The following is a 26,982-nucleotide window of genomic DNA, read 5'->3' as shown; positions in this document are numbered from 1 at the left end:
TATACTAGCGCTTTTCAGCACTAAAACATTTGGCGCTCGGGGGGGTGTTTTTTCTCACCCCTGAACGACTAAAGTTTTAGCACTGAAAGTGGTAGTGTTGACACAGCCTTATGTAACTGCATGCACAGTAAAGGGGTAGTACAACTTTAGCAATACTGGTACGTAGTTAAATTGGTACAACTTTCTAATGTTGAAAGGCCCATGTTCTCTCTGGTCTAGCTCACTAGATCCTACTCCCTATATTAAAATATATTTACTTGCAGTATGTATATAGTGCCAGAAAGGGTGCAGCCCTGGTAAATAAGGGAGACAAAGTTGGAACTCAAACTATGTGCAAGCCCGTTTGTGTCTGTAGTTGTTTTCTTCACAAAATAGCTCCTGATGAAGAAGGATTGTGATTCCATATATTATGATACACCCTGCACACAGGTGGGAATGGAACTCACCTGAACTCCTCAGCCCCAGGGAATGCCTACAGTAGAGTTTTACATCAGATTAATGATTGCCAGTTATATTGAGGTAATTAACACATTTGTAAAGGCTAATCTGGACACTCTGCAAATGTACTTTCAAGGACAACAATATTTGTGGTTTAATTTAGGGTATGGGCAAAAATAGTGTGTTTTTTCTGTTGTGTTAGCTCAATCGAATTAGCTTAACATGATTAGAAAGCCCAGTTAAGGGCATATCTTCACTAGGGACATGTCTGTGATAGAAAAAAAGGTGTGTTTTTACAATGAGCAAGCTATCTCACTGTAAACTCCTAATGTAGACAAGGCAAGTGGGTGGGGCTCTTTAGAGCATCATACTGGACTCATGCTGGGTCACTTTATTGGGGAAAGTTGTGAATCTGTGGTACTGGAGTTAACAGTTTCCTGACACTCTCCACACACCACATGTAGTGAGGAATATAGAGGGAACAGAGTTTCTAGGAAGACAGAAAGGGATGGGGAAGAGCTGTCAGTGGTCAGATTACAAGGCAGAATTAACAAGAGATCTCTGTCTCTTATCACTGTTTCTGTATTTGGGTCTAATTCACCATTGCTTTACATCTCGTGCAGTCCCTTCCACCAGCACAAAGTGAATACACAGCAGATATAGAATGTAGGATTTGCAGTATTTTATAACTCTCTCCCCTACCCCTATCTCCTGCTCCTTCCATCTCAGGTTTTATCTCTCTATTGATCCATTTCTCTCACACTCTCCGATACGCTTGCTGCCTTTTATTATTAGTCAGATAAAGCCAGGCAGCTCCATCATCCTAGCTACGTGATCCTGTCTCTGTCCTAGCTCTGCACCCCTACCCCTCACCCATCTCATGTGCTAGTTTGTACTGCTGCCTCTCTGCTTCCATTTCATGCAGCTGTGGGGCTAACACAAGGAAGAGGCCTGTGGAATTCTCCTGTGTAATCCAGACTCTGAGGTGCCCTCGAGCTGAGGTTCCCACTGTCCCCCTCCCCCCAAACGCTCATTCTAATCTCTCACTAAGACTCTCCCATAACCTCACCATAGCACAGTAAAGCATAGCCTTCCCCTGCCCTTAGACCCTACTCTAGAGTGGTCAAGTTTTGTGATATTTGGTGTTTTTCTTAAAGCTCCAGCTCCTGGAGCAGTGAGAAATTCAGCTTTAATTTTTTGAAAAAGTAGTTTCTACCCTCATGGCTACTGAGGAAAACTGGAAATATGATTCCAGTGTAATCTAAAACTGGAAGGCAAAGAAAAGGAATCCAACGTTTATTATTTTAAAAAAATCTCTCCTATTCTAGGTCAACCTCATTATTTTGGGGCCTGACGCATGATTTTGGAATGCTTGGGGCTGACAAATGCTTCTAGCCCTCTCTCTAAAACCCATCCCCTCACTCTGCCCTAACCATAGCCTCCCCCCACCATGAAACTCCACTCCCTTGGTCCCCTAACTTCATCCTGTCTCACTCTAAACCCATTAGGGTGTATCTACATTAGTACAATGTGTTACTCCGTTTGAATACAGCAGCGAAGAAATGAGATAGATGGCATGGTGTTCATCATGATTTGCCTTGCTCCACGCTGACTGGTCACAGTCAGCATCATGTAATTCTTCACAATTGTGTTGAAACATGGAAAAATTCATAGATACATAAATTTTAAGGCCAGAAAAGACCATTTTGATCATTCATTCTGACCTCCTTTATATCACAGGCCATGGAATTTCAGCGAGTTGCCCCTGTGTTATGCCCAATAATTTGTATATTACTAAAGCATATCTTCCATGCAGGCATCCACTCCTGATATTAATACTCCAAGAGACAGAAAATCCACCACTTCCCTTAGTAATTGTTCCACCCTCATTTTTAAACACGTGCGCCTTATTTCTAATTTGAATTTGTCTGGCTTCAGCTTCCAGCCATTGGTTCTTGTTATGTCTTTCTCTGTATATTGAAGATCCCTTTAGAACCCAGTATTTTCTCCCATGAAGGTACTTATACATTGTAATCAAGTCATCTCTCAGTCTCCTTTTAGATAAGCTAAACAGATGGAGCACTTTAAGTCTCTCACTGTAAGGAATTTGTTCCAGTTTTCAAATAATTTGTGTGGCTCTCCTCTGCACACTCTCCAATTTTCCAACATCCTTTTAAAGATGTGGACACCAGAACTGGATGCAGAATTCAGGTATTGGTCCCATCAGTGCTGTAACCAGCAGTAAAATCACCTTCCTATTCCTACTCCCCGGTTTATACATTCAAGGATCACAGTCACCTTTTTTGCCACACTGGGAGTTCATATTGTTTACCCAGTATGACCCTTTTCAGAGTCACTGCTTTCCAGGATACAGTCCCTCATTCTTTAGGTGTGGCCCAGCATTCCTTTTCTCTAGATGTATAACTTTGCATTTGCCTGTATTAAGACACACATTGTTTGAATGGGCCCAGTTTACCAACCAATCCAGATCACTCTTTATAACTGCCCTGGTCTCATCACTATTAACCCCTCCGCTAATCTTTGTATCATCTGCAAAGTTTATCAGGAGTGATTGAATATTTACTTCCAGATCATTGATGAAAATGTTGAATAGTTGTGCATCTAGTATGGTCCATGCAGAACAACACTAGAAACATTCAAATTTGATGATGAATCCCCATTGCTGCTACTTTTGGGGGTTTGGTAAATAATGAAGTGACAAGTCACTGATACAGAGTGATCTGGATGACTTGGTAAGCTGGGGGCAAGCAAACAATATATGTTTTCATATGGCTAAATGTAAATGTATACATCTAGGGACAAAGAATGTAGGCCACACTTACACGATAGGGGACTCTATCCTGGAAAGTAGTGACTCTGAAAAAGACCTCAGGGTCATAGTGGATAATCAGCTGAACATGAGCTGCCAGGGGACACTGTCCAAAAGGATTAATGTGATCTTGGGGTTCAGAAACAGAGGAATCCTGAGTAGGAGTAGAGAGTACCTCTTTATTTGGCATTGGTGCAACCGCTGCTGGAATACTGTGTCTGATTCTGGTGTCCACAATTCAAGAAGAATGTTGATAAGAGAGGGTGCAGAGAAGAGCCACAAATATGATTAAAGGATTAGAAAACATGCCTTCTAGTGATAGACTCAAGGAGTTCAATCTAGTTAGCTTAACAAAGAGATTGTTAAGTGGTGACTTGATTACAGTTTATAACAGGGGTCCGCAACCTTTCAGAAGTGCTGGGCCGAGTCTTCATTTATTCATTCTAATTTAAGGTTCCGCGTGCCAGTAATACATTTTAATCTTTTTAGAAGGTCTCTTTCTATAAGTCTATATTATATAACTAAACTGTTGTTGTATGTAAAGTAAATAAGGTTTTAAAAATGTTTAAGAAGCTTCATTTGAAATTAAATTAAAATGCAGAGCCCCCGGGACCAGAGGCCAGGACCTGGGCAGTGTGAGTGCCACTGAAAAATCAGCTCGCGTGCCGTCTTCGGCACCCGTGCCATAGGTTGCTTACCCCTGATCTATAAGCACCTACATGGGGAACAAATCTTTAATAATAGGCTCTTCAATCTAGCAGAGACAGGTATAACATGAAGGCGGCTAGAAGCTGAAGCTAGAAAAATTCACACTGGAAATAAGGAGTAAAATTTTAACAGACCAACTAATCAAGGATCGCGTGGATTCTCCATCCCTAACAATTTTTATTCACAATTGGATGTTTGTCTAAAAGATCTGCTCTAGGAATTATTTTGGGGAAGTTCTATGGGCTGTGTTCTACAGGAGGTCAGACTAGATCAGGGGTGGGCAAACTACGGCCTGCAGGCTGGATCCAGCCCATCAGGGCTTTGGGTCTGGCCTGTGGGATTGCCACCCCCATGAAGTGTCCCTGTGGCCCCAGGAGCTTTGGGGGAGGTATCCATAGGCAAGGGCAGTGCATGGAGCCCTTTGCTCCCCCTCCCCCAGTGGCTGCAGGGACATGGTGCTGGCTGCTTCCAGGAGCAGCATGGCATGTGCACCGCTGCCATCCCGGAGACGCTCCAGGTAAGCGGCACTGGGCTGGAGCCCGTACCCTGAACCCCTCCTGCACCCAGCACCCCAACTCCCTGCCCTGAGCCCCCTGCTGACCCCTGCCTGCACCCTGCAACCCTGCCTGCACCCCAACCCCCTGCCCCAAGCCCCCTGCTGCACCTTACACCCCTCCTTGCACCCCAACCCACTGCCCTGAGCCCCCTGCCACACCCCACATCCCTCCCTGCACCCCAACCCGCTGCCCTGAGCCCCCTCCCACACCAGCACCTCTCCCTGTACTCCAACCCCCTGCTCTGAGCCTCCTGCTGCACCCGACACCCCTCCTGCACCCCAACCCTCTGCCCTGAGCCCCCTCCAGCACTGTGCACCCCCTTCTGCATCCCAACGCCCTTTCCTGAGCCCCCTCATACACCCCTCACCCCTCCTCTGCCCCAACCCCTTGCCCTGAGCCCCTTCCTGCTCACCACATCCCCTCCTACACCCTGCACTCCCTCCTGCACCCCAACCCCCTGCCCCAGCCCTACATTCACGGCCCTGCATGCAATTTCCCCACCCAGATGTGGCCCTTGGGCCAAAAAGTTTGCCCACCCCTGGACTAGATGATCACAGTCATCCCTTCTGGCCTTGGAATCTATGACGTTTTGATACTGTATAGTGCCAATTTTTTAACCAGAATGTCATGAAATACTAAGTCAAACAGCATACAAAACTCCAAGTCTATTACATCTACACAGTTACTTTTATCATCCAAACCTATAATCTTATCAAACACTGAAATCAGGTTAGTTGGATAAGACCTATTCTTCATAAACTATGTTGACTGGCATTCATTATATTCCTATCCTTTCATTCTTTATCAATTGAATCCTGTACCAGCTTTTCTATTATTTTATCCAGGATTGATGTCAGGTTAACTAGCCTATGGTTATTCAGGTCATCCTGCTTGCCCTTTTTGAGTACTGGCACAACATTAGCACTCTTCCAGTCATATGAAATTTTGCCAGTATTCCAAGAGTTATCAAACATTAACATCAGCAGGCCAGAGATCTCCTCAGCCAACTCTTTTAGGACTCTTGGGTGCAAGTTATCTAGGTGCTAATTTAAAAATGTTTATCCCTGGTAGAGGCTGATTAACATCCTCCTTAGTTATTAATGGACTGGAAAGCAGTTAATCGGTTCCTCAAGTGATATGAGTACATCATCCTGCTCCTTTCCAAATACAGAATAGAAGGATTTATTAACACTTCTGCATTTTCTGCATCATTAACATTTTTACCATCTCCAGCTAGCAATGTGTCTATATCACTGCTAGGTTTTTTTTGTTTGTTTGTTTGTTTTGGGGGTGGGGGGGGGGGGTTAGGATATATCATTGCCATAACAGATAGGGCATGAGCCTGACCTCACAGTACCACTATCACCCTAATCAATACCTTAAGCTCACTCTGATCCTTTAACCTTTACACTACCCTAAGTTTAACCCCTTCCAAGTAATACTCTGTGCATAATGTCACTCTATCCACCTTCTCTAAACCCTAAGACTTAATACCTCATCCCAACCCCTTCATCCAAACTTCACAGTAACAAGCCCCTTCACCAATCTCACCCTAATCCCTTACTCTGTTGTCACTATAACCTTCTCACCTTAATCACACTGCAACCCCCTCACCCAAAGCAATCCCCTAAACCAGGGCCAGATTAACCTTTTGTGGGCCCCCATGGAGACAATGGTGCATGGCACAGGGAGATCAGTCCCCAGACCGAGGGGCCAGCCAGGGGCAATGGAGCATGGCATGGCAGAGACCTCCGCGCTCTGCCCAGCGCAGTGTGAGGGCACTATTTACAAACCAGCAGTTGCCAGATGCACAGTGGCCCACCCAACCCTGTGCTGCCAGCATGCCCCTTCCCTGTGGGGGCGGGCCCATGCCATGCCACACACACCCCCACGCCACACAGCCCCCATGCCCAACACTGGAACCCCCCAACTTCCTATGGCCAGAGCCCCCCTGGACCCGCTATGTCCAGTGCCTCCCCAGACCTCCTCCACAAAATGCACAGCACCCTACACAACACCGCCCCTGCCCAGCACCCCCCTGCCCACAGCCCCACCACAACTGCCCAGAACCCCACACAGAACCCCCACTCCCTAGTGCCCCAACACACAGATCATCCCTGCCCCCTCACAGTCCACCCACCCCCCCAGACTCCCCAGAGACCCACTCCCCCACGCCCTGCCTCCTGGCCGCACTCACTGGCCCTGCTGGGAGATAACTGTGTCTGCCTGGCTGAGCCGGCAGCGCAGCCAGGGCTAGTCCCGGGGTGGGGAATCACTCCGGCCCCTCTGGAGTGGCACAATCAGCCAAGCCAGAGTGCCTGCCCCAACCAGACTCCCTCAGGACCCACTTGCCTGGAGGGGCCCAGCCAAGCCCCCCATACTGTCCCCAGGCATCTGCACCAGTCCCAGGCAGCTCAGCTCTGGGGAGACGGGCGGGGTCCCATAAATGATGGGAAGCAGAGACTGCTTGGAGCTGGAGGTGCACTGGGGTCCGGCCAGGGGGCAGAGATGCTGGGTGGGGGCCAGAGGTCAGATAGGAGCTCTCGGCCGGGCGGTGGGCAGGCCGAGAGGAGCAAGTGGTGGTTGGGGGTGGCAGGGGCGGCTCTAGCAATTGCTCCGCCCCAAGCAGGGCGGCACGCCGCAGGGGGCGCTCTGGTGGTCGTCAGTCCCGCGGCTCCGGTGGACCTCCTGCAGACGTGGCTGCGGAGGGTCCGCTGGTCCCGCGGCTCCGGTGGACCTCCCGCAGGCACGCCTGCGGATGCTCCACCGAAGCCATGGGACCAACGGACCCTCCACAGGCATGTCTGTGGGAGGTCCACCGGAGCCGCCTGCCGCCCTCCCGGTGGCATGCCGCCCCCAGTGCGGTCTAGAGCCGGCCCTGGGGGGTGGGAAGCCAGTGGTCTGGCGGGGTCTCGGAGCGCAAGTGGAGCAGGCTGGGGTCTCTTCTGAGCATGAGGGGGAGGGATAGCTCAGTGGTTTGAGCATTGGCCTGCTAAACCCTGGGTTGTGAGCTTAGCCCTTGAGGGGGTCACTTAGGGATCTGGGGCAAAATCAGTACTTGGTCCTGCTAGTGAAGGCAGAGGGCTGGACTAGATGACCCTTTGGGGTCCCTTCCAGTTCTAGGAGATATACCTATCTCCATTAGTTTAAAAATTTATTTAATTTTATGGGCCCGGCTCCATGGCACCATTGCAAACCCAGGACTGCCCTAACCTCCCTGTGACCTGCCCATCCTTCCCCCTTAAAATAAAAAGTCCCTTAGCCAGACATTAACTCCCCAATGCCCATCCCCTAAATTCACCATAACCCCCTTCAGCCCAATCTCACCCACATATCAGCCTAGCACCCTCCTGTCCTTTCTGCCTACCCCCCTCATCTGTGTGTCCCTCTCCTTTTCTTGACACTCTTGCATTATCTTCACCCCAGGCATGGCAGAGGGCAGGGCTTGCTCTGTATCCCCCATTTCTCTGGCTCCTTCCTCCTGTGTTTTTGCTCTTGGGGGGATTTTCAGTCTTTGCATCATTTGGATCTTCGCCCTTTAACTGACCTTTTTCCTGATTGAATTTTCTCCTCTCCTTTGTGCTTCCCAATTATAATAAATGCATTCACCAGAATTTGAAAAGGTCAGCAGGAGCCTGAGTGGCTGGTTTAGCCCCTTCTGGAGCCCCTTCTGGAGCCTCATACCCCCAGTTAACTCCTAGGTCAGGAAAGGGGAAGGTAGAAGTGGGAGAGAGGGAGAAAGCATGCAGTCTTCTCCTGGCTAACATGCATAGGGTTAAGATGTCCGATTTTGGGAGAAGTGGTGGTGCCATGTCCCCCACCCACAGTGCGGTGTCCCTGGCTGCATAAAGCAAGCATGGTGAGGATTAGCAGAGTGAGGGTTGTACAAATCATTTGCACAAGTCCCAGGAGGGCTAGAGGTAAAAAGGCTGGAGAATGGGAGAGCAGCCTAGTGGTTTGAGCTGTAGCCTGCTAAACTCAGGGTTGTGAGCTCAATCCTTGAGGGGGCCATTTAGGGAACTGGGGTTAAAAAAAATGTCTGGGGATTTGTCCTGTTTTGAGCAGGGGGTTGGACTAGATGATCTCCTAAGGTCCCATCCAACCCTGATAGTCTATGACACCCCCCACATAAAACCATGGGGAGGGAGGAGAGGTAAGGGGCTCCAAGGTTCACATATGTAGATCTCTCTCCAGATATACACACATTAAAATTCTCCCAATGCAAACACAAATCCTGACCTCCCCACCACAACATACACACTGACATCCCTCCAAACACACAAGATCTTACCATCAACCACACATGCATGCTAACACACACTCACTGATTCTCCAGACACAAGAAACACACACTGTCTCTCCTAAACAAGCATGTTAAAGCACACACCGACCACATATACATACATGAAATAAACATACTGACACCCTCAAACAACTGACTATGCTTTATTGGCATGACAATCTATAGAAGTGTTGACAAAGTGTAATAGACACAGTCTGTCAAAGGTGAGTATAGTCTGTTCCAGGCTTCACACAGTTCTTGAGGTTTGATCCTGTGTGTCTGCTTGTCGTCAATGTCCATTCCAAATGCAATGGCAGGTTGCTATATAGTGTGATGCTGTCCCTACCTTTTCTGTCTGTCTCCCAAAGTCAGGAAGAGTCTTTCCTCATCCCTTAGGAGATGAGAATTTGAGGAAATGGCTTTCTTGCTCCCTCATATTTCAGAGTCTGGAATGGAAAATGTCTTTCTGTTTTAGTCTCTCCTCTGTCAACTGTTGGTTGCACAGTTGCTCCCCTCTGGATTTAGACTATGTTTTGTGTTTAGTAGTTTGTGGAGAAGCGAATATTTGCCTGTTGATACCCAACCCCTCGGACACACACACCTGACCCCTTTAGCCTCAAACACAAGATTTACCGAAAACAAGCACAGATGCTTCTCCCAAGCACAGCTTTTCCCATACAGAAACAGCCAGGAATTGATCCAAATAACAAATGGACATAGGGAATCAAACACCAAATAAGGGTGAAGCCCTTTCCTAGGCAAATCATACTCTCCTCTGATGGACACCTGTCTCGATACATTTTGGCAACACTTGTATAGCTTGTCATGCCAACAAAATATTTAAAGTACTACTAAATTGGCACACACAAACACATTTTCATACACTGAAACATAAACATTTCCACAGACATCCCCAAATACACAGAGCAACACATCCAAATACACACTCAGACACACATACACATTGACACACAGAGCGTGGACACTGATGCGCTCCCCCAAACACACACTCTGACACACAGTATATCTGTCACCCACACACCCTGCCATGCATAAACACCCCCAGACACGCAAACAATTCAGTTCACTACTTCAGAAGGATAACAACTGTTGCCCAAGTTTGATGTAGAGGATGACAAATAGATTCTGAAGATCTGAAGTTTGGGGCAAGGGGAGTCCAGTGAGGATATTAGAGAGAGGAAGATCCCAGTGGCATCAGAAGAGATCTGAAGTGGGCATCTGATAGAGGAAGAGGGTATGGGAGAGTGGCAGTCCTGTTCTGGTAGGGCACTATGCTGAAAGTGTTGGGTGGAGGGTCTCCAAAGAAGGGCTGCTGCAGAGAGGAGGGGTCCAGGATTTTAGAGGAGATATTGGGGAAGGGGGAGGGTTCCAGGGGTGACTCTTGGGAGGGTAATCCCTGGGTAATTTCTGCATGAGGCAAGGATCAGAAGATTCCAGAGGAGGGGAATGTCCTGGAGGTGGGATATTCTGGGTGGGTGTTGGGGGGTCTTTGGGGAGAGAGGAGATTACAGAGGTGTGGTTACAGGATTGGGAAGGGGGAGGAGATTTGGGAAGGTTTATGGGGGAGAGGGCTCGAGGGGGCAGAGATGCTGCGAAGAAGTGAGGCCAGCGGGAAAATTGTGGAGAGGGGCTTTCCAAGGAGTGGGTCGGGGGGTTCTGCATCCCTCCCCCCAAGGACAGACCTTTCTGGCGTCTGACTTCACTGGCTAGCGCTCAAGCCACAAGTGACGGGTCCCTTGGAGACATCTCTCTCCATAGCAACGTAATCGCTTCCCGTTAAGATCCTGACAATAAGCAGCAAGATGAGCGGGGGAAAGAGACAGACAGACTGAGCCCGGGGAGGGGTCGGGTCGTGCTGCAGGGAGCAGGAGGGCTCGGCAGCGGGGGGGCAGGTCTGTTGGGGGCCAGAGGGCGGGGTGGCTGGGATGCGCGGGGTCAGGGGCGGCTCAGCGACGGGGTTGGGGGCAGTGGTCGCTGGCCCCGGAGGAGGGGCTGGATGGGGGCACCGGGGGCGGGATAGGGGTGCTCAGGGGCTGGGCGGGGGCACCGGGGGCGGGATAGGGGTGCTCAGGGGCTGGGCGGGGGCACCGGGGGCGGGAAAGGGGGTGCTCAGGGGCTGGGCGGGGGCACCGGGGGCGGGAAAGGGGGGCGCTCAGGGGCTGGGCGGGGGCACCGGGGGGCGGGAAAGGGGGGAGCTCAGGGGCTGGGCGGGGGCACCGGGGGGGCGGGAAAGGGGGGCGCTCAGGGGCTGGGCGGGGGCACCGGGGGGCGGGAAAGGGGAGCTCAGGGGCTGGGCGGGGGCACCGGGGGGGCGGGAAAGGGGGGCGCTCAGGGGCTGGGCGGGGGCACCGGGGGGCGGGAAAGGGGCTGGGCGGCGGCGGGCAGAGGCAGGACCGAGGCTCCCGGGCTCCAGTCGCTCTGAGCTGCCCGCGGGGCCCCAGCCTCGGTTCTCCCGCCCCCCAACCCCGCCTGCACAGCGAGCCGCGGCGGGCCGGCAGCCAGGGGGTTAACGGCGGCCGGCGAGGAGAGACAGAGGCAGGACGGGGCTGGCCCAGCCCTCGGCAGCTGTTTATTTCCAGACGGTCTCTGCTCTCCCGCAGCCCGGGCTCAGCCCCGCCGAGCCGCCCGGCCATGCGAGGCACCGGCCGCAGCCGACCCAGCCGGCCCCCCCCAGCGCCGGGCCCCTTCGCGCCGGCTGGCCCTCGGGCGTCCGCCCGCAAGGTGAGTTTGTTCCCGGGCGCCGCGGGGATGCGGCTGGATGGGCGGGGCTGGAGAGCATCCTTCCTCCCCTCCCCCCGGGTCGCTGGTTTCCCCGAGAACCCCTCACCTGGCTCCGGGGCGGGGGCCTCTCGCCCTGCCCAGCACCCCCAGCCCTGCGGCCCCAGCGCACGCCCGGAGACCTGTTGTGCTGGAGGGAGCGTGCAGGGGAGACCGGAGAGCAGAGGATTTGGACATAGGGGACTGGGAGGGAAATTGGAGAGGCAGAGAATCAACATACTTGTTACACATGGGGTGGGGGGGGTCATCACAACCCAGCCCCTGGGTGCCCGGGATCCGCACCCGCAGAGCGCTACCATAGGGGCTCACACTCGGGGCTCCCAAATGCAGATCTACGCCCAGCGCACAAGCACTGCCTTCACACCTCTGGCCCCAAGCACAGGGAAAGCCATCCCCGAAAGGCACACCCCCCCAATCGTTCCCCCAGACAGTGGGCACACTGGGATCTATGCCCTAGGACACTTGCATTGGAATTCCCATTGCCAGTCACTGAACACTTCAGGATCCTTATCCCAGTGCATTAACATTGGGTTAACACTCCCAGCACCTCAGCACCATGGGATCAACACGGTGGGGTACTAGCACAGGATTCACAATCTCAGCCAGCACAGCATCCACAGACACTCATCACCCTGGATTCAAATTCTCAGCCTCCAAACACAGCTACATCCCACAGGATGAGGGATCCAAAAGTTCCCAGCCCCATGCACAATGACAGTGGAATAGCCCAAGTGCATTAGTACCATGATTTCAACATCCCCCTAGCTCCCCAGGGCACTAGCATTTGTAATTCACACTCCCAGCCTCCTAACCCCACCCAAGTGCAGCAGAATCCACACCTTAGGGCAAATGCCTCCTGTCCCAGTTCTCTAACACTGGGATTCACACTTCCTGCCCTAAAAACCAGAGCAAATCGTACCTTGAGCCACTAGCACCAGGATTTGCACTTCTACTGATTAAGTATGGTGGGATTGGCACTCTGGCACATTAGCCCTAAGATTCACACCGCCAATGCCCAGGCTCAGTGGAGTCTGCTGCTAGACACTACCACTGGGATTCACAGTCCCAGACCCCAGTCTATCGAGGTTCTTATACTGATGGCTGCCACCACAGTATCTGAACACTTCTCAGTGACGCCATGATATCACTCTCTTCATTGCTAATGGGTGGGTGGGTCATGCTCAGTTTTGGTTTGTTTTTTTAAATTATTATAAAGAGGAGGAATTTGGAGTGGGTCAGGCTGGGCAAAGAGGGAGTTTGCCTTTAGCTCTCAATGAGGTGGAGTTAATAGGGAATGTTATTTTATCTGGTAGTGAGGTCCATAGTCTTGGCCCAGCTCCTATGAATGTTCTGTTCCTCATAATCATGAGCCTTCTCCCCCCCACCCCCTTTGACAATTCCACTATTTCAGTGGAAAGTATTTGTCATGTGAAGCCATAATTGCAGAGGGAGAGGTGATGGAGTGCTCATGTCACTGGGGTCAGTCCCATGGAGGGCTTTGAATATCAGGATGGAGAACCTGAATTGGGCTCTGTGTTCAATGGGGACCCTGCGTGGGGTGCAGAGAACCAGGGTGATGCATTCCAGCAAAATGTGTTGCTGAACAAACAGGCTGATGCATTCTGAATTAGCCGAAGCTCTCTGAAGGTAACGCTCTTCATTCCTATATAGAGTATTGCAACAGTCTTATTTAGATGTTACAAATATACAGATCACTATGGCCAGAGCCAAGTCAGATAGAATTAGGTGCAATCTTTAGATCATCCCTGGCTACCTTCTTCCCACTGGCATGACCTGTCTTGTTTGTTATTCAGCTTTAGCCAGTTGCTCATCATTCAGATGTTGTTCACTGCAAGACATCAAGAAAGCTGTGAGATTTATAGTTTCCAAGGCCACAAGGGACCATTGTGATCATCTCACCTGACCTCCTGTATAGCATAGACCATAGAATTCCACCAATTTTATTTCCTGCATCAAGCCCATAGCTTCTGGATGAGCTACAGCATATCTTTTAGAAATATATCCATTTAAAGACATTTCACCACAGTCCTACGTAAATTGGTCTATTGTGGGATCCTTATTGTTAAAAATTTGCACCTTATTTAAATTTGTCTCACTTCAACTTCCAGCAGTTGGACTGTGCAGATAACAGCTGATGCAGAGTTGGCTATTATCTGCTTATTGCTGGCACCTCAGCCCTTGCCGTCTCCCTAGTTCTCTCTACAGTTTTATATTGAATAGGAGAGCAGGGAGAATTGAGCGTTCTTGGCTCCCATCCATGAGAGGCATTGGCATGATAAACAGTTGTCCATAATGAGTTTCTGAGTTCCAACTGCATGCAACAAGATCTGCACTTCAGGACACTAGCAGTGGGAGTCATATACACAGCATCCAAGAGGAGCATCATGTCAGGTTCAGCCTACTAACACAGGAATGCACGCTTCCAACCCATGAGTGCAGTAGACTGCCCAGGGCATTAGTGCTGAGAGGCATATTGCCAGTTCCTTGGCACAGTGGGATCCATGCTTTGTGGCACAAGCACCAAAATTTACACTCCCGGTTTCCAAGAACTGTGGGATCTCTGCCACAGGAAACCAGAACCAGTGAGTGAATGCAGCTGGCTACACAACCCAGAGTAACAGGCTCTGGGATTCATGTTCCCAGCCTCTAAGCACAATGAGATCTGTTCCTAGTTAGTACATTAGCCCCAGTATTCACAGTCTAAGTCTGAGTGCATAGTGCGTGTAACGCTGCCTGCAGTGACTCAAGAGCATGGTACCAACCTCAGGGCAGAGTGTTAAGAACCTGGGCGCAAACACCAATTCAGTTGTGAGTTCTACACTTAGATTTCAGTAACTGAGTGTCAAGTGGAAACTCCTCAGGCACTTTAACAGCCGTATCAGGGAGTCACAGACAGTCCCCTTGGGTACACTGATCTGTCTTGCCACCCAAGTGAGCCTACCTCTGAGATAGATGGTCTCTTACACCAAGAATCACAGCAGTATTCAAGCTACTCTCAGTCCCAAAGGACTAGTCACTTACCCCAGGTCAGTTGCACATTAGATCTCCCACCAAAGAGAGCACTTGGAGCCAATCTTACAGTAAACTATACAGATTTATTAAATAGGAAAGGGAAATTAAAGAGTTATTTACAAGGATAAAGTAAGTAAACATAGATACACAAATGAGTTACAGTCTTACGTTTCATCAGGTAATAGAAGCTTCTGTAATAAGCAAACTCTATATGTCTATTAGAGCTAACCCAGGCTAAGCAGCTGGGGATCTCTTGCTTATGCTTAGAAACACCCCCCCCCCCCCGTGAGTCCAAGCTGCATAGAGATCCCAAGTTCCTTTTGTTTGGGGTTTTTATTCCCCTACTGACATATGCTCTGAGTTGCAAATTTAGCTGATAGAAGGAGTCCACTTGCATGACTCTTCTTCACAGGGAGAAGGGCAGAACAGTAAACGTTTTTTATCCTTTTGTTGATGGTACACAGGGAAATTACAGTCTCAACATCCCATAATAGTCCATCTGGTATCGATGGACCTTTCCTTTTGGGAAGGCTGTAACACTCTTCTGTTGAAGATCAGCAGCTTACACTAATTGATGTCTCTCTCCTGGCTGGGGATTTACACAGCTCAGAGGTTCACAATACAACTGCTCAAATATTGCCTTACAATATGGGTAGGGCCCTACCAAATTCACGGCCATAAAAAATGCATCATAGACCGTGAAATCTGGTCTGCCCCCATGAAATCTGGTCTTTTGTTTGCTTTTACCCTATACTAAACAGATTTCACAGGGGAGACCAGCGTTTCTCAAATTGGGGGTCCTGACCCAAAGGGGGGGCTCATGGTATTGCCACCCTGACTTCTGTGCTGCCTTGAGAGCTGGGTGACCGGAGAGTGGCAGCTGGTGGCCAGGCACCCAGCTCAGAAGACAGCACCCCGCCAGCAGCAGCACAGAAGTCAGGGTGGTAATACCATACCATGCCATCCTTCCTTCTGTGCTGCTGCTGGCAGCAGCTCTGCTTTCAGAGCTGGGCTCCCAGCCAGCAGCCGCTACTCTCCAGCTTCCCAGCTCTGAAGGCAGCACTGCCAGCAGCACAGAAGTAAGGGCAACAGTACCGCAACCCTCACCCCAAATAACCATGCAACCCCTCCCCCCCCAAATCCTTTTTGGGGTCAAGATGCCTACAATTACACCACCTTGAAATTTCAGATTTAAATAGCTGAAATCATGGAATTTATGATTTTTAAAATCCTATGACTGTGAAATTGACCAAAATGGACTGTGAATTTGGTAGGGGCCTAAATATGGGATACAGATGTTGTGAGATTAATGAATGCAACAACTCACAAGCATTCAATAGAGACTAAACATCCTTATAATTCTAATAGTAGTATTTTAACAATACTAACACACAGGTGAGCCAGACTGATTCCAGTGGTGTGTTTGTCAGTCTTCAGGTGAGACAAGGGGACCAGGGCATGAACTAGAACCTGGTCTGCCAGCATCAGAGTGGGATCCCCACCAGTGGTTTCCCCAGGAATTGAAATTAGGGGGGGTATTCGAATTTACAGGGAGGGTGTCAGGACCAAAGAGAGATGAATAAAGTAAATGTTTTGTTAGGATGATGCAAATTTAACATAAGAATAATGCAAGTTACACCAAAACACATAACAGGTCTAGATTTCTAAAAATATATAAATTTAAAAAAATGTAATTTAAATTGACTTTGAAAAGTAAGCCATCATGGGATAAGAGGGAAGTCTTCTCATGGATCAGTAACTTTTTAAAAGATCGGAAACAAAGAGTAGGAATAAATTATCAGTTTTCAGAATGGAGAGAGATAAATAGTGGTATCCTTGAGGGGTCGGTACTGGGACCAGTACTGTTCAACATATTCATCTGGAAAAATGGGTAGACAGTGAAGTGGCAAAATTTGCAGATGATACAAAACTATTCAAGATAATTAAGTCCTAGGCAGACTGCAAAGAGTTACAAAGGGATCTCACAAAACTGGGTGACCGGGCAACAAAAAGGCAAATGAAATTCAATGTTGATAAATGCAAAGTAATGCACATTGGAAAACAATCTCAACTATATATACAAAATGATGGCATCTGAATTAGCTGTTAACACTCAAGAAAGAGATCTTGGAGTCATTGTGGATAGTTCTCTGAAAACATCCACTCCATGTGCAGCAGCAGTCACAAAAGCAAACAGAATGTTGGGAATCATTAGAAAGGGATAGATAATAAGACAGAAAATATCATATTGCCTCTATATAAATCTATGGTACGTGCACACCTTGAATAGTGTGTGCAGATCTGGTCACCCATCCTAAAAAATATATATTGGAATTGGAAAAGGTACAGAGATGGGCAACTAAAATGATCAGGGGTATGAAACAGGAGGAGAGATTAAAATGACTGGGAATTTTCAGCTTAGAAAAGAGATGACTAAGGGGGATATGATAGAGGTCTATAAAATCTTGACTGGTGTGAAGAAAGTGAATAAGGAAATGTTATTTAATCCTTCACATAGCACAAGAACTAGCAGTCACCCAATAAAATTAATAGGCAGCAGGTTTTAAAAAAAACAAAAGGAAGTATTTCTTCACACAATATAAAGTCAATCCAGGGAACTCTTTGCCAGGGGATGGTGTGAAGACCAAAACTATAACAGGATTAAAAAAAACAACTAGATAAATTCCAGGAGAATAGGTCCATCAGTGGCTATTAGCCAGGATGGGGAGGGATGCAACACCATGCTCTGAGTGTCCCTAGCCTGTTTGCCAGAAGCTGGGAATGGGCAACAGGGGATGGTCACTTGATGATTACTTGTTCTGTTCATTCCCTCTGAAGCACCTGGCCTTGACCACTGTTGTAAGACAGGGTACTGGGCTATATGGACCATTGGTCTGACCCAGTATGACCATTCTTATGTAAAAATTAATTATAATAATAAAAATCTTTAGTACAGAAACTCCCCACATAATGACCTCTCAAGATAGCAACAATGTGAGATAACAACCTTGGCAAATACTGCATTTTAAAAATCTTGGCCTAGTAGGAAACATATTTATATAAGTTTCCATTCCCAGTCACAAATCTAGCATTCTGGAGCAAAGTGACTAAAATATAGTCCAACAAGCAAATTTTTATTTAACGTGCCCCTCACTTTTCCCTCCACCGCACTCCACTCACCGGTGTTGTCCTTGGTCAGTGGAGAGTAGACTCAGAGTTCAGAGGTGCTTTCACGTGAGTACACCTTCCAGGTGGGGGACAAGAAGGCACCTTGCTTGTTCCTCCAGCTGCTCACTGTTCACTCTGCCACAGCTGTTGTGCCACTGTTCACGCCACCGCTCTGTTGCCAATGGCCCTGCGCAGTCACCTTCTGCTGCCACCTGCCACTGTGACCTCTGCGAGTTGGTCTCTTGAGGTTCCACCAGCTCTCAGTGATTTCAGCTGAGCTGTCAGTAGGGGAAACTCACTGCTAGTGTCTGGGCTGTCTCTTACACAAAAACACTGTACCCACAGGAACACTGTCCCCACAACAGGACTAAGCACTTAGACCTGATTGTCAGTGATTTCAGCTGCAGTGGTCCTTTAACAGAACAAAAGACTATCTATGGAGCCTAATCAGCTCTGTCTTTAAACAGTGGAGAGGGACAGGTCCCCACCCTCTCTCTTGATGCCTTCAAATCATTACAGGCTAAGTACAGTTCTGCTGCCCTTTACTCATACAATAAGAACAACATTTCATCTCCCCTTCCCCCCACATTCAAGTGGTTTGTAACCCAACCCCAGCCAAAATCTATCACTTGGACAACACAGCTCTGTTTGCTGGATACCTAGGTAGATTAGGTGTGAATGTAAATATAATCTGGCCCTGAAGCCTTTCCCCACAGCCCCAGCTCATCACTAGCTGTCAGGGAGAACTCATTTAGACTTTGCTTACAAATCATCATTTGAAATTATTAGGTTGGCCAACATCACCGAAATGAATGCACTGACATCATAAAAAACAACAGCTGTATAAGGAAGCAAGGAAGCTAGTCTATGTTCATACTTTTCAATTCTATTATACTTTTTCAGATACACATTTTATCATACACTGTATAAGCTTTTAAAGTGTGTATTAAAGTTTCAGTTTAAATTCAGATTTCCAAACAGTCACTAAATTGGTATGTAACTAGCTCATAAAACTGGGGGGGGGGTGTTGGGGAAATTCAGGGGAGGGGGGTGTAGGGAAATCACTGATCCCCACCCAAGGGCACCAGAACTCCTGCTTCCATCCCCTGGGTAAAGCAGGATTCAGACTCCCAGCTCATGAGCACAGGAAGATCTGCACCTGAGGGTACCAGCCTGGGAGTCACATTTCCTGCTGCCAGAGGCAGTGGCATCCACACCCCCAGGACATTAGGGCTGGAATTCACACTTTCATGCACACAGGTACTGTGCTACAGGGTGCAAGCACCAGGATTTGCATTCCCAGCTCTTTAACACAGCCTGAGGCACTAACACACAAATTCAAACTCACAGCCCCTAAGCACAGCAGGATCTGCATTAGAGGGCATTAGCACTGGCATTCATGCCACCTGCACCTAAACTCACTCGTGCTGGGATTCCACTCCCAACATCCCCTCCCAAGTATAGGTGGAATGACGCTTCAGTTCACTAGCACAGAGATTCCCACCCCCAGGACAATAGCAGTGGGATTCCTACTCCCAGCCATTGAGCGCAGAAAGATCTGCACCACAGAGCACTACTTCTGGAATTCACATTCCCAGCCCCTAAACACAGCAGGATCCATATTCTGGGGCCCTAATGTCTAGTGCAGTCTGGGCAGGTGGTAAGCTGCACCTCAGAGGACTATTGCTAGGATTCACACCCCAACCTCCTGAGCCTGGTGGGATCCACACCGCAGGACATTAGCACTGGGTTTCACACTTTATTCCCAAAATACAAAGGGGTTCATACCCTGGGGCACTAGCATCAGGGTTTGCTGCTAGTCTCTCAAGCATGTTTAATCTTCTAGGGCAATGTGATAATAATCCAGATAACCTGGGTCCTGATAGGAATCCTTTGGGCTCTGCAGGAATCTCACCCCGTCTTTGGGCTGAGCTGCATTTAAACTCCTTCCATGCGAGTACTAAATCCCCTCTATCCATCACAGCTTGGGAGTAATATAACCCCTGCATCAATGAGATGCAGTGGCAAGAATGGCTACTGATCTCCCCCATTTTCATATCCAGGGGAACCAGGGCTGGCTCCAGGGTTTTTGCTGCCCCAAGCAGCAAAAAAAAAAAAAAAAGCTGTGATCAGGTCTGCCGTCGCTTCAGTCTTCGGGGGCAATTCAGCGGCTGGTCCTTTGCTCTGAGAGGGAGTGAGGGGCCCGCCTGCTTGCTGGGCTGGTGCCTGGAGCCGGCCCTGAGGGTAACCCCAGGTTCTCTTCACAGGGTGATCCTGTCACGTGTAGGAGGGGGAGAGGTTGCATTAGCAGATGGATGAGATTTTTTTTCCTCTGTGAACCTGGTTTAAATATTTAGCAGAAGCGACCTAAAAATATCTCCACTTAACACATCAGGGAGGGCATCTCCCTTGCCCCACAGCTTGTGTGACACTTGTTACCTACCAATAGGAAGGGACTTTCATTTAAAAGGGGGGGGGAGGTTGCTTTTAATTAATGATATGCCTGGGGGAGACTAAACAGGAGATGGCAAAAACCTCCGAAGGGCTCTGTGGAGCTTGGGCAACAGATTGAACCTCGAGTCAGCCCTGGCAGGACATTCTCCATGCTCAGTCATTCATGAGCTTCACCCAGTCATATGCACACACAGGCTGTTTTCCACCCCTCCAGAGGGTACCAAGACAGAGCATCAGGGAGCTATCAATGGGTCAGTCTCTCTCTCTCTCTCTCTCTCACACACACACAACTAGGGTGACCAGATGTCCCGATTTTATAGTGACAGTCCTGATTTTTGGGTCTTTTTCTTATATAGGCTCCTATTACCCCCCACCCCCGTCCCGATTTTTCACGCTTGCTGTCTGGTTACCCTAACACACACACACACCCATTGACCCTGGAGTTACTATTATGTAGCTACCACAAAGAAATTCGCAGAGTATTCATATTGATTTTCTGTGTAAAGGTTTTGCTTTATAACGGACTCTCAGTGTCAGGCACCTCCTCACCCCCCCATCTCAGAAAAAAGTCTGGGACTCCACTGGGCACTGCTTAGAGGGAGGGGCCTGAGAGATGGAGCATCTCAAGAGCATGAAGGGTAGCAACACCATGCCTCCTAGTGCCAGGCTAGAATGTAGGGAGAATGGGCATGGCCAGACTATAAATCCAATCAACAAAGTCAGCCCGTAGTTTACTATTATCTATGCTAGGTAACAATATTTTAATAGTGAATGTGGGAAAGAGCGGCAGAAAGGAGTGTGTGTGTGTGTGTGAGAGAGAGAGAGAGAGAGACAGAGAAAGAGAAGAGACCTGGAACAGAGTGTATGGAAAAGCTAATTTCATGTTGGCCAATGGGAATGTAAACACTAAATATTTGATGGGCACACTTTTGCTCTTAAATTCTTTAGCAGGTCTGGACTTTTGTAGATGATTCACTCTCACTTTCATAATTTTCTTTATCACTGTTGTTTTTTCCCATTTTCTCTTTCTTTCTCTGACACACAATGGAAGAGTCTCTTTTGTTTAATAAATGCATTACTCACTCCACACTATAAACAAACATAGGAATGAAGATTCCAACTTGTTCTAGTGACAAGCAAACAAAGATACTGAATTCCGCTCTTGACCTTCAGACCCAGCAGTCCCTGGGGAAACTGTGTGGTGTGTGTGTGCACATGCATGAGTGTTTGTGTGACTAAGTGTGTGCATATGCCCTTGTGTGTATTTTTGTGCAGTGTGTGCGCATGTGGGGGAAGGAGGGTGTGCCTATGTGAGTCTGCAGCTTTTGTGTGTATTTTCAAGATGGGTGCCTGTGGGCTGTGTGGACTGAGGAGCCTCAGCAGAGCTGTTTGTTGGGGCCCGGGCCCAGGCCATAATAGCCAGGGATGATTGAAGGCTGCACATCAGTCCTGAGGGACACCAGGAGTGGTGGAGATGAGCTTATTTAGTCTGTGGAAGAGAAGAGTGAGGGGGATTTGATAGCAGCCTTCAACTACCTGAAGGGAGGTTCCGAAGAGGATGGAGTTTGGTTGTTCTCAGTGGTGGCCGATGACAGAACAAGCAGCAATGGTCTCAAGTTGCAGTAGGGGAGGTCTAGGTTGGATATTAGGAAACACTATTTCACTAGGAGGGTGGTGAAGCACTGGAATGGGTTACCTAGGGAGGTGGTGGAATCTCCTTCCTTAGAGGTTTTTAAGGTCAGGCTTGACAAAGCCTTGGCTGGGATGATTTAGTTGGTCTTGGTCCTGCTTCGAGCAGGGGGTTGGACTAGATGACCTCCTGAGGTCTCTTCCAACCCTAATCTGCTATGATTCTATGATGTGCACTGAATCTCCTTTTTTTTGTCTTTTAGTGAAGAATATGAGACGAGGTGGTTGCTGAGTGAAGAAACTGTTGCCTCTGCTATGGAGTCAGGTACCTGGTAAGTTCACAACTTCCAAAGTTAACTAATAATGTAGAAGGCACAACACAGAATGGGAAAGGAGCACTGGCTAAGTGGGGAGCTCCCAGATATTTCCGTCACAGCCTTTCCTTGCAAGAACCACCGTAGGAAGGGGGGTAGGAATGCTGGCTGTGGTGGGAGCTCTCAGCAACTCCAGTCCTGACATCTCCCAGCAGGAGGTGCTCTTCTGATCTCTCTCTCTCTCCACAGTGTAATGCTCCCACTGGTTTCCTGCCTCCACTCCCTGCAGCTCTGGACCGTCCTGCTTGTGGCCTTAGCAGTCTCTTCACATGGTGTCTGGTCACTTCGTTCCCGGAGTCCCCTTGCTCCTCGGCCACTCTGTGCCCGTCGCAGCCCCTCAGCTGCCAGGCCTGTTTGCATTTGGGACAAGATCTCACCATCAGAGAGAGACTCTCGCTTCATCACACTGCGCCAGCGATCTCTGATGCCACGGGACGGGGAGCTGCGTCATGTGATGCGGCTGAGGCGCCAGGCCCCAGGGGCCCGGCCTGCCACCCCCTCTGGGTTTGAGGAGGGGCTGCCTTCATCCCAGTACCCCTGGGCCATTGTATGGGGCCCCACAGTGTCAGATGAGGATGGAGGTGACCCCAACTCAGCCAATCCAGGCTTCCCACCTCTGGGTTACACCTTTGTTTCACCACATGGGATGGCGACAGCACAACCCAACTCCCACTCACTGCTGCACAATGCAGGGCTCAACCTGCGGGAGACCCCCGCCACGCTGAGGCCCTTCTTGTTTGGGCCCCGGGGGGAAGGTAAATCTGCTCCACATCTCTTTCACCCTGCTCCTTATGGCACCTCCTGCTGGGAAAGGCCAGGAGTGCACTTGAGGGAGTGGGGGTGGGGAGGGCTCCACACACCAAGTCCTCTTGCCCCTTCCCCTGCAGTGCCTTTGGCTGGATGCCAGATGTGGCTCTCACACACTCTCTCTGTCTCTCTCAGGTGTGGATCCTCAGCTGTATGTTACTATCACAATCTCCATCATTATTGTCCTAGTTGCCACTGGGATAATATTCAAGTTCTGGTGAGTGAGGTTTACGGGTGTGGATGTCGTCCGCTTGGGCATCTGCAAGACTGCTCTGGGAGTGAGTGGAATCCACTAGTTCTGGGGGCTCACAGGGCCAGAGACACTGCTTGGACTTGGGGGGAGGGGCTTTAGGGACAAGGATCTCACTGTGCTCAGGGGCTGTGTGCATGAGGAAGGTTTGGACATGGACCCCACTGTTCTCAGGGTTCTGGGTGTATCAGGGGCTTAGGGGCACAGACTCCACCGTTCTCAAGGTTCTGGGTACCTTAGGGGACGAGGCCTCCCCCCGTCTCAGTGACCCTCTCTCACTGCAGCTGGGACCGTAGTCAGAAGCGTCGTCGTCACTCTGGCCAGCGGAGTGGGGTGCAGCAGCAGGAGAGTCAGCAGCCACTCACAGACCTGTCGCCCACCACAGTCAGCATCCTGGGACCCTACGGAGACACACTGGTCCCGACACCTGAGACAGAGGAGCCCAGGCAGGTCCAGGAGGGTGTAGAGAAACTGGGGGGCCAGGGGAAAAGCAGGACCTTCCAGCTCAACCGGTGAGTGACAGAAAGGAGGAGAGTGAGATGGGGGTAGAGACAGGGGAAGAGAGGGAGGATGAAAAGAACGCTGGAACAACAAGAGACAGAGGGAGAGAGAGTGCAATTCTCTGATGAATGTCTTTGAAGCCCAGGGCAAAGGGAGATTGTTTAGTGGGGGAACCAAGTGGGGAAAAGAGCGAATCTGGGTAAAGGAGCTGTCCAGTGCTCAGGGGTCTGTGAGCCCGGGTTGTCCTCTCTCTAAGGAGAGGGCCTGGAGCTCTGTCGCTTGAGATGCTAGGAACTAGGAGCCTTGGGGAGAAGGTGGGGATAGGAAACAGTCCTAGCCAGGAAAGAAGAGGGCAGAGGTGAAAGTAAGCCGGTACGCCCTGGAAAGGTGTACCGGCAAGAGCCAGTTTGCCGTACCAGGACGGCCTGGCTTCCCCAGGGGGCAATTTAAAGGGCCTGGGGCTCCCAACAGGGGCTAGCACCCCAGGCCCTTTAAATTGCCACCGGAGCCCCACTGCTGGAGCCCTGGGGTAGGGCTGCGGGGCTCTGGGGGCTATTTAAAAAGTCTGGGGCTCTGGCTGCTTCTACTGCCCTGGCCCTTTAAATAGCTGCCAGAGCCCCATCGCCACTACTCCAGGGCTGTGGTGGCTATTTAAAGGGCTGGGGCGGTAGAAGCAGGGGTGCCCCGGGCCCTTTAAATAGCTCCCGGAGCCCAGGGGTAGCGTGGGGCTCCAGGGGCTATTTAAAGGGCCTGGGGCTCCAGCTGTCTCTGCCGCACTGGTCCTTTAAATAGCCATGGAAGCCCTGCCACTTCCCCAGGGTTCCTCAGCTATTTAAAGGGCCGGGCGGTAGAAGCAGGGGAGCCCTGGGCCCTTTAAATAGCCCCCTGGGCTGCTGCTACTCCGGTGGGGGGGCACTTACCTTACAGGGTGGGCTGGGGCTGGCTCTGACTCCCTCAGCCACGCCCCTTTCACCCTAGGCCCCGCCCCTTCCAGGGGCCAAAGCTGGCCCCAGCATACCAGTAAGTCACTGGACTTACTTTCACCCCTGGGAGAGGGGGACCTGAGGAGGCATCTTCCATCTCTGATTCTTTTATTTCACTCCCTTTTTCCCCCCAGGATCCCACTGGTAAATCTGTGAGAGCGGCAGAGCTGGCTTCCACAACCCCTCTTGTCACATCCAGGGAGTGTTCTGTTGCCTCTGCTACACCAGGAATGATTTGCTTGTGTCACAACTTTCCACCACCATCATTTACTTAACCATCCCAGGATGTACTCGGGAAATGGACAGACTGGGCCTCACTGGTCCCATGCCGCAGGGGAGAGGAAGCATGGGGGTAACCCACAAGATGGGGTGACAAAGAAGCGGGGGGCACAAGAGCAGTTGTTGGTGTGAAATCTAAACCTCCTGACCCTCCCCCAACATATACACACGCACTTTGATCTCTGAGGATAACCCACCAGTGCATGCCTAACATGGGGGTAGGGGAGGTGGAGAGGCAAGGTCCTACCCCCAGTCCCAACCCCTCTGTTCCTTCCTGTGTTGTGTGCTTTGAAGTGTCTTTCAACTAGCTGGAGCTCCGTGGTTGCAGAATTCCCAGCCTTAGGCAGGGATTCCAATGGAGTGGGGGGGTGTCTTCTGCTAAGGCCTTGACCTCTCCTGAGGGATCCAGGTGCTGGCAGCAGCTAGTGGTGGGTGTTGGGAAGACCTCACTCAGCACCTTCCCCCCATTCCCTGGGGGAACCTTGCCTCTCCCTCTGTCAGTTCTGTCTTTTTGTTTTCTCTTTCTCCCAATGTTCCTCCTTCTCTCTCTGTCTCTTCCTCTATCACCCGGTCATTATCATCTTCTCTCTCTCACTGGGAAAGGCTGCAGAATAGTTTCCATGCTCGCCCTGCTTCCAGGCACTCAGATCTTTTCGACCCCACCTCACCAAGATTTGGTCTCCACTCCAAGGTGATGTTTTCAGAAAACTTGAGGCAAAATCCTCTGGCCATTTTGTAGTTCAGGAAGTATGAAAAACAAGCCTGAGCAGGGTAACTGCCCTGCATACAATCCTGTGCAAGTCTTTTATAGGGCTACTGCAAAATCAGTTGAAGCATGGCACGTGGAGATGGACGGCTGGGAACTGAGGCCTTGGCTAGGTGTTGGGTGGGGAAGTGGTTTGGATTTAACAAAGGTCTGATGATGGTTTCAGCTGAGCCTTCTATCAGGACCCAAGCATCCCAAATGGGGTGAGGAAAAGGCAGTGGAGGCAGTGAGGGACTGATGCCACAGGACTGGCAAAGAAGGGACCCACCCTGTCCATGTTGCAAAAGGGAGCAGTTCAGAGGCCACATATGGGAATATTTTGAGGGTGCTATATACCATTCAGTTATTCCTGGACTGCCCCCAGCCCGTCAGACAGCACTTCTGAGAGATGGAGAGAAGGACAGACAGAGGTGGGATATTCACAGGCAATTAGGATGAGGCCGAATACCTAGGACACAATAGCTATGTCATCACTGCCAGAAAAGGTGTGTTTGTACAATCCTAGTGGAGACAAAGCTCTGGAGTCTCTGTCATGATGGAGCTAGTTGAGGTCAACTATTGGTTGGGGGTAAAACATTGACCTCATCTACCTGTCTTGCAGTAAATAGTGCCTGTGCCTTGTCCCCACTAGGATTTTACAGTGAGCTAGCCACGAAAGCTCATGCTCCAATACGTGTTAGTCTATAAGGTGCCACAGGACTCTCCGCTGCTTTTACAGATCCAGACTAACACGGCTACCTCTCTGATACTTTTCTAGTATAGATGAGGCTTAAATTTAGGTTATCAGATCTTCAATCCATTTACCTGATGAGCTAGGGATGACTGTTATGCCTTCCCATTTGCAGCAAGAAATGACATAAAAAATGTTTGTGGCACATACTGCTAATTCAGTGCATGCTGATTGTTTTAGGGAATTTACAAGCTCTGCTGGCAAGAGGTATGTTAGTAACTTGAGTGAAATGTTTTTGGCAAATTGTAATTTCACCAAAAATGCATTTTTGGAGCATGAAAATGATTTGCAAATCCAGTTTGAATTAAATTAATAATTTTGACTAAAAAAAGAAAAAGTTTAACCATTTTGAAATGTTTTGTTTTGACTTTTCAAAATGGCTTTTCATTTTCAA

General features: G+C 49.6%; 1 protein-coding gene across 1 annotated transcript; it reads left to right on the top strand.

Annotated features, from left to right (window-relative positions):
- Positions 1–6,259: 6,259 nt before the first annotated feature.
- Positions 6,260–26,766, top strand: LOC120368581 (PILR alpha associated neural protein). Its single transcript, XM_039480806.1, has 8 exons — positions 6,260–6,305; positions 10,618–10,728; positions 11,437–11,557; positions 22,162–22,230; positions 22,462–23,027; positions 23,215–23,296; positions 23,614–23,841; positions 24,948–26,766. Exons 1-8 carry the CDS (start codon positions 6,260–6,262, stop codon positions 24,967–24,969), a joined length of 1,245 nt encoding a protein of 414 aa, XP_039336740.1. The 3' UTR covers positions 24,970–26,766.
- The last annotated feature ends 216 nt before the right edge of the window (positions 26,767–26,982 follow it).

This window comes from Mauremys reevesii, linkage group 1 (assembly GCF_016161935.1).
Source record: "Mauremys reevesii isolate NIE-2019 linkage group 1, ASM1616193v1, whole genome shotgun sequence".
Taxonomy (NCBI): Eukaryota; Metazoa; Chordata; order Testudines; family Geoemydidae; genus Mauremys; species Mauremys reevesii.
The sequence above is the reverse complement of the archived record's forward strand: the minus strand, read 5'-3'. Positions and strand labels throughout refer to the sequence as shown.

Excerpts from the sequence above, each read along its gene's own strand:
- LOC120368581 (XM_039480806.1), top strand. The coding sequence starts at position 6,260 with ATGGAGCATGGCATGGCAGAGACCTCCGCGCTCTGCCCAGCGCAGT. Across the intron at positions 6,306-10,617 it reads CGCGCTCTGCCCAGCGCAGT|ATCCTGACAATAAGCAGCAA; the intron begins GTGAGGGCACTA and ends CTTCCCGTTAAG. Across the intron at positions 23,028-23,214 it reads GTTTGGGCCCCGGGGGGAAG|GTGTGGATCCTCAGCTGTAT; the intron begins GTAAATCTGCTC and ends TGTCTCTCTCAG.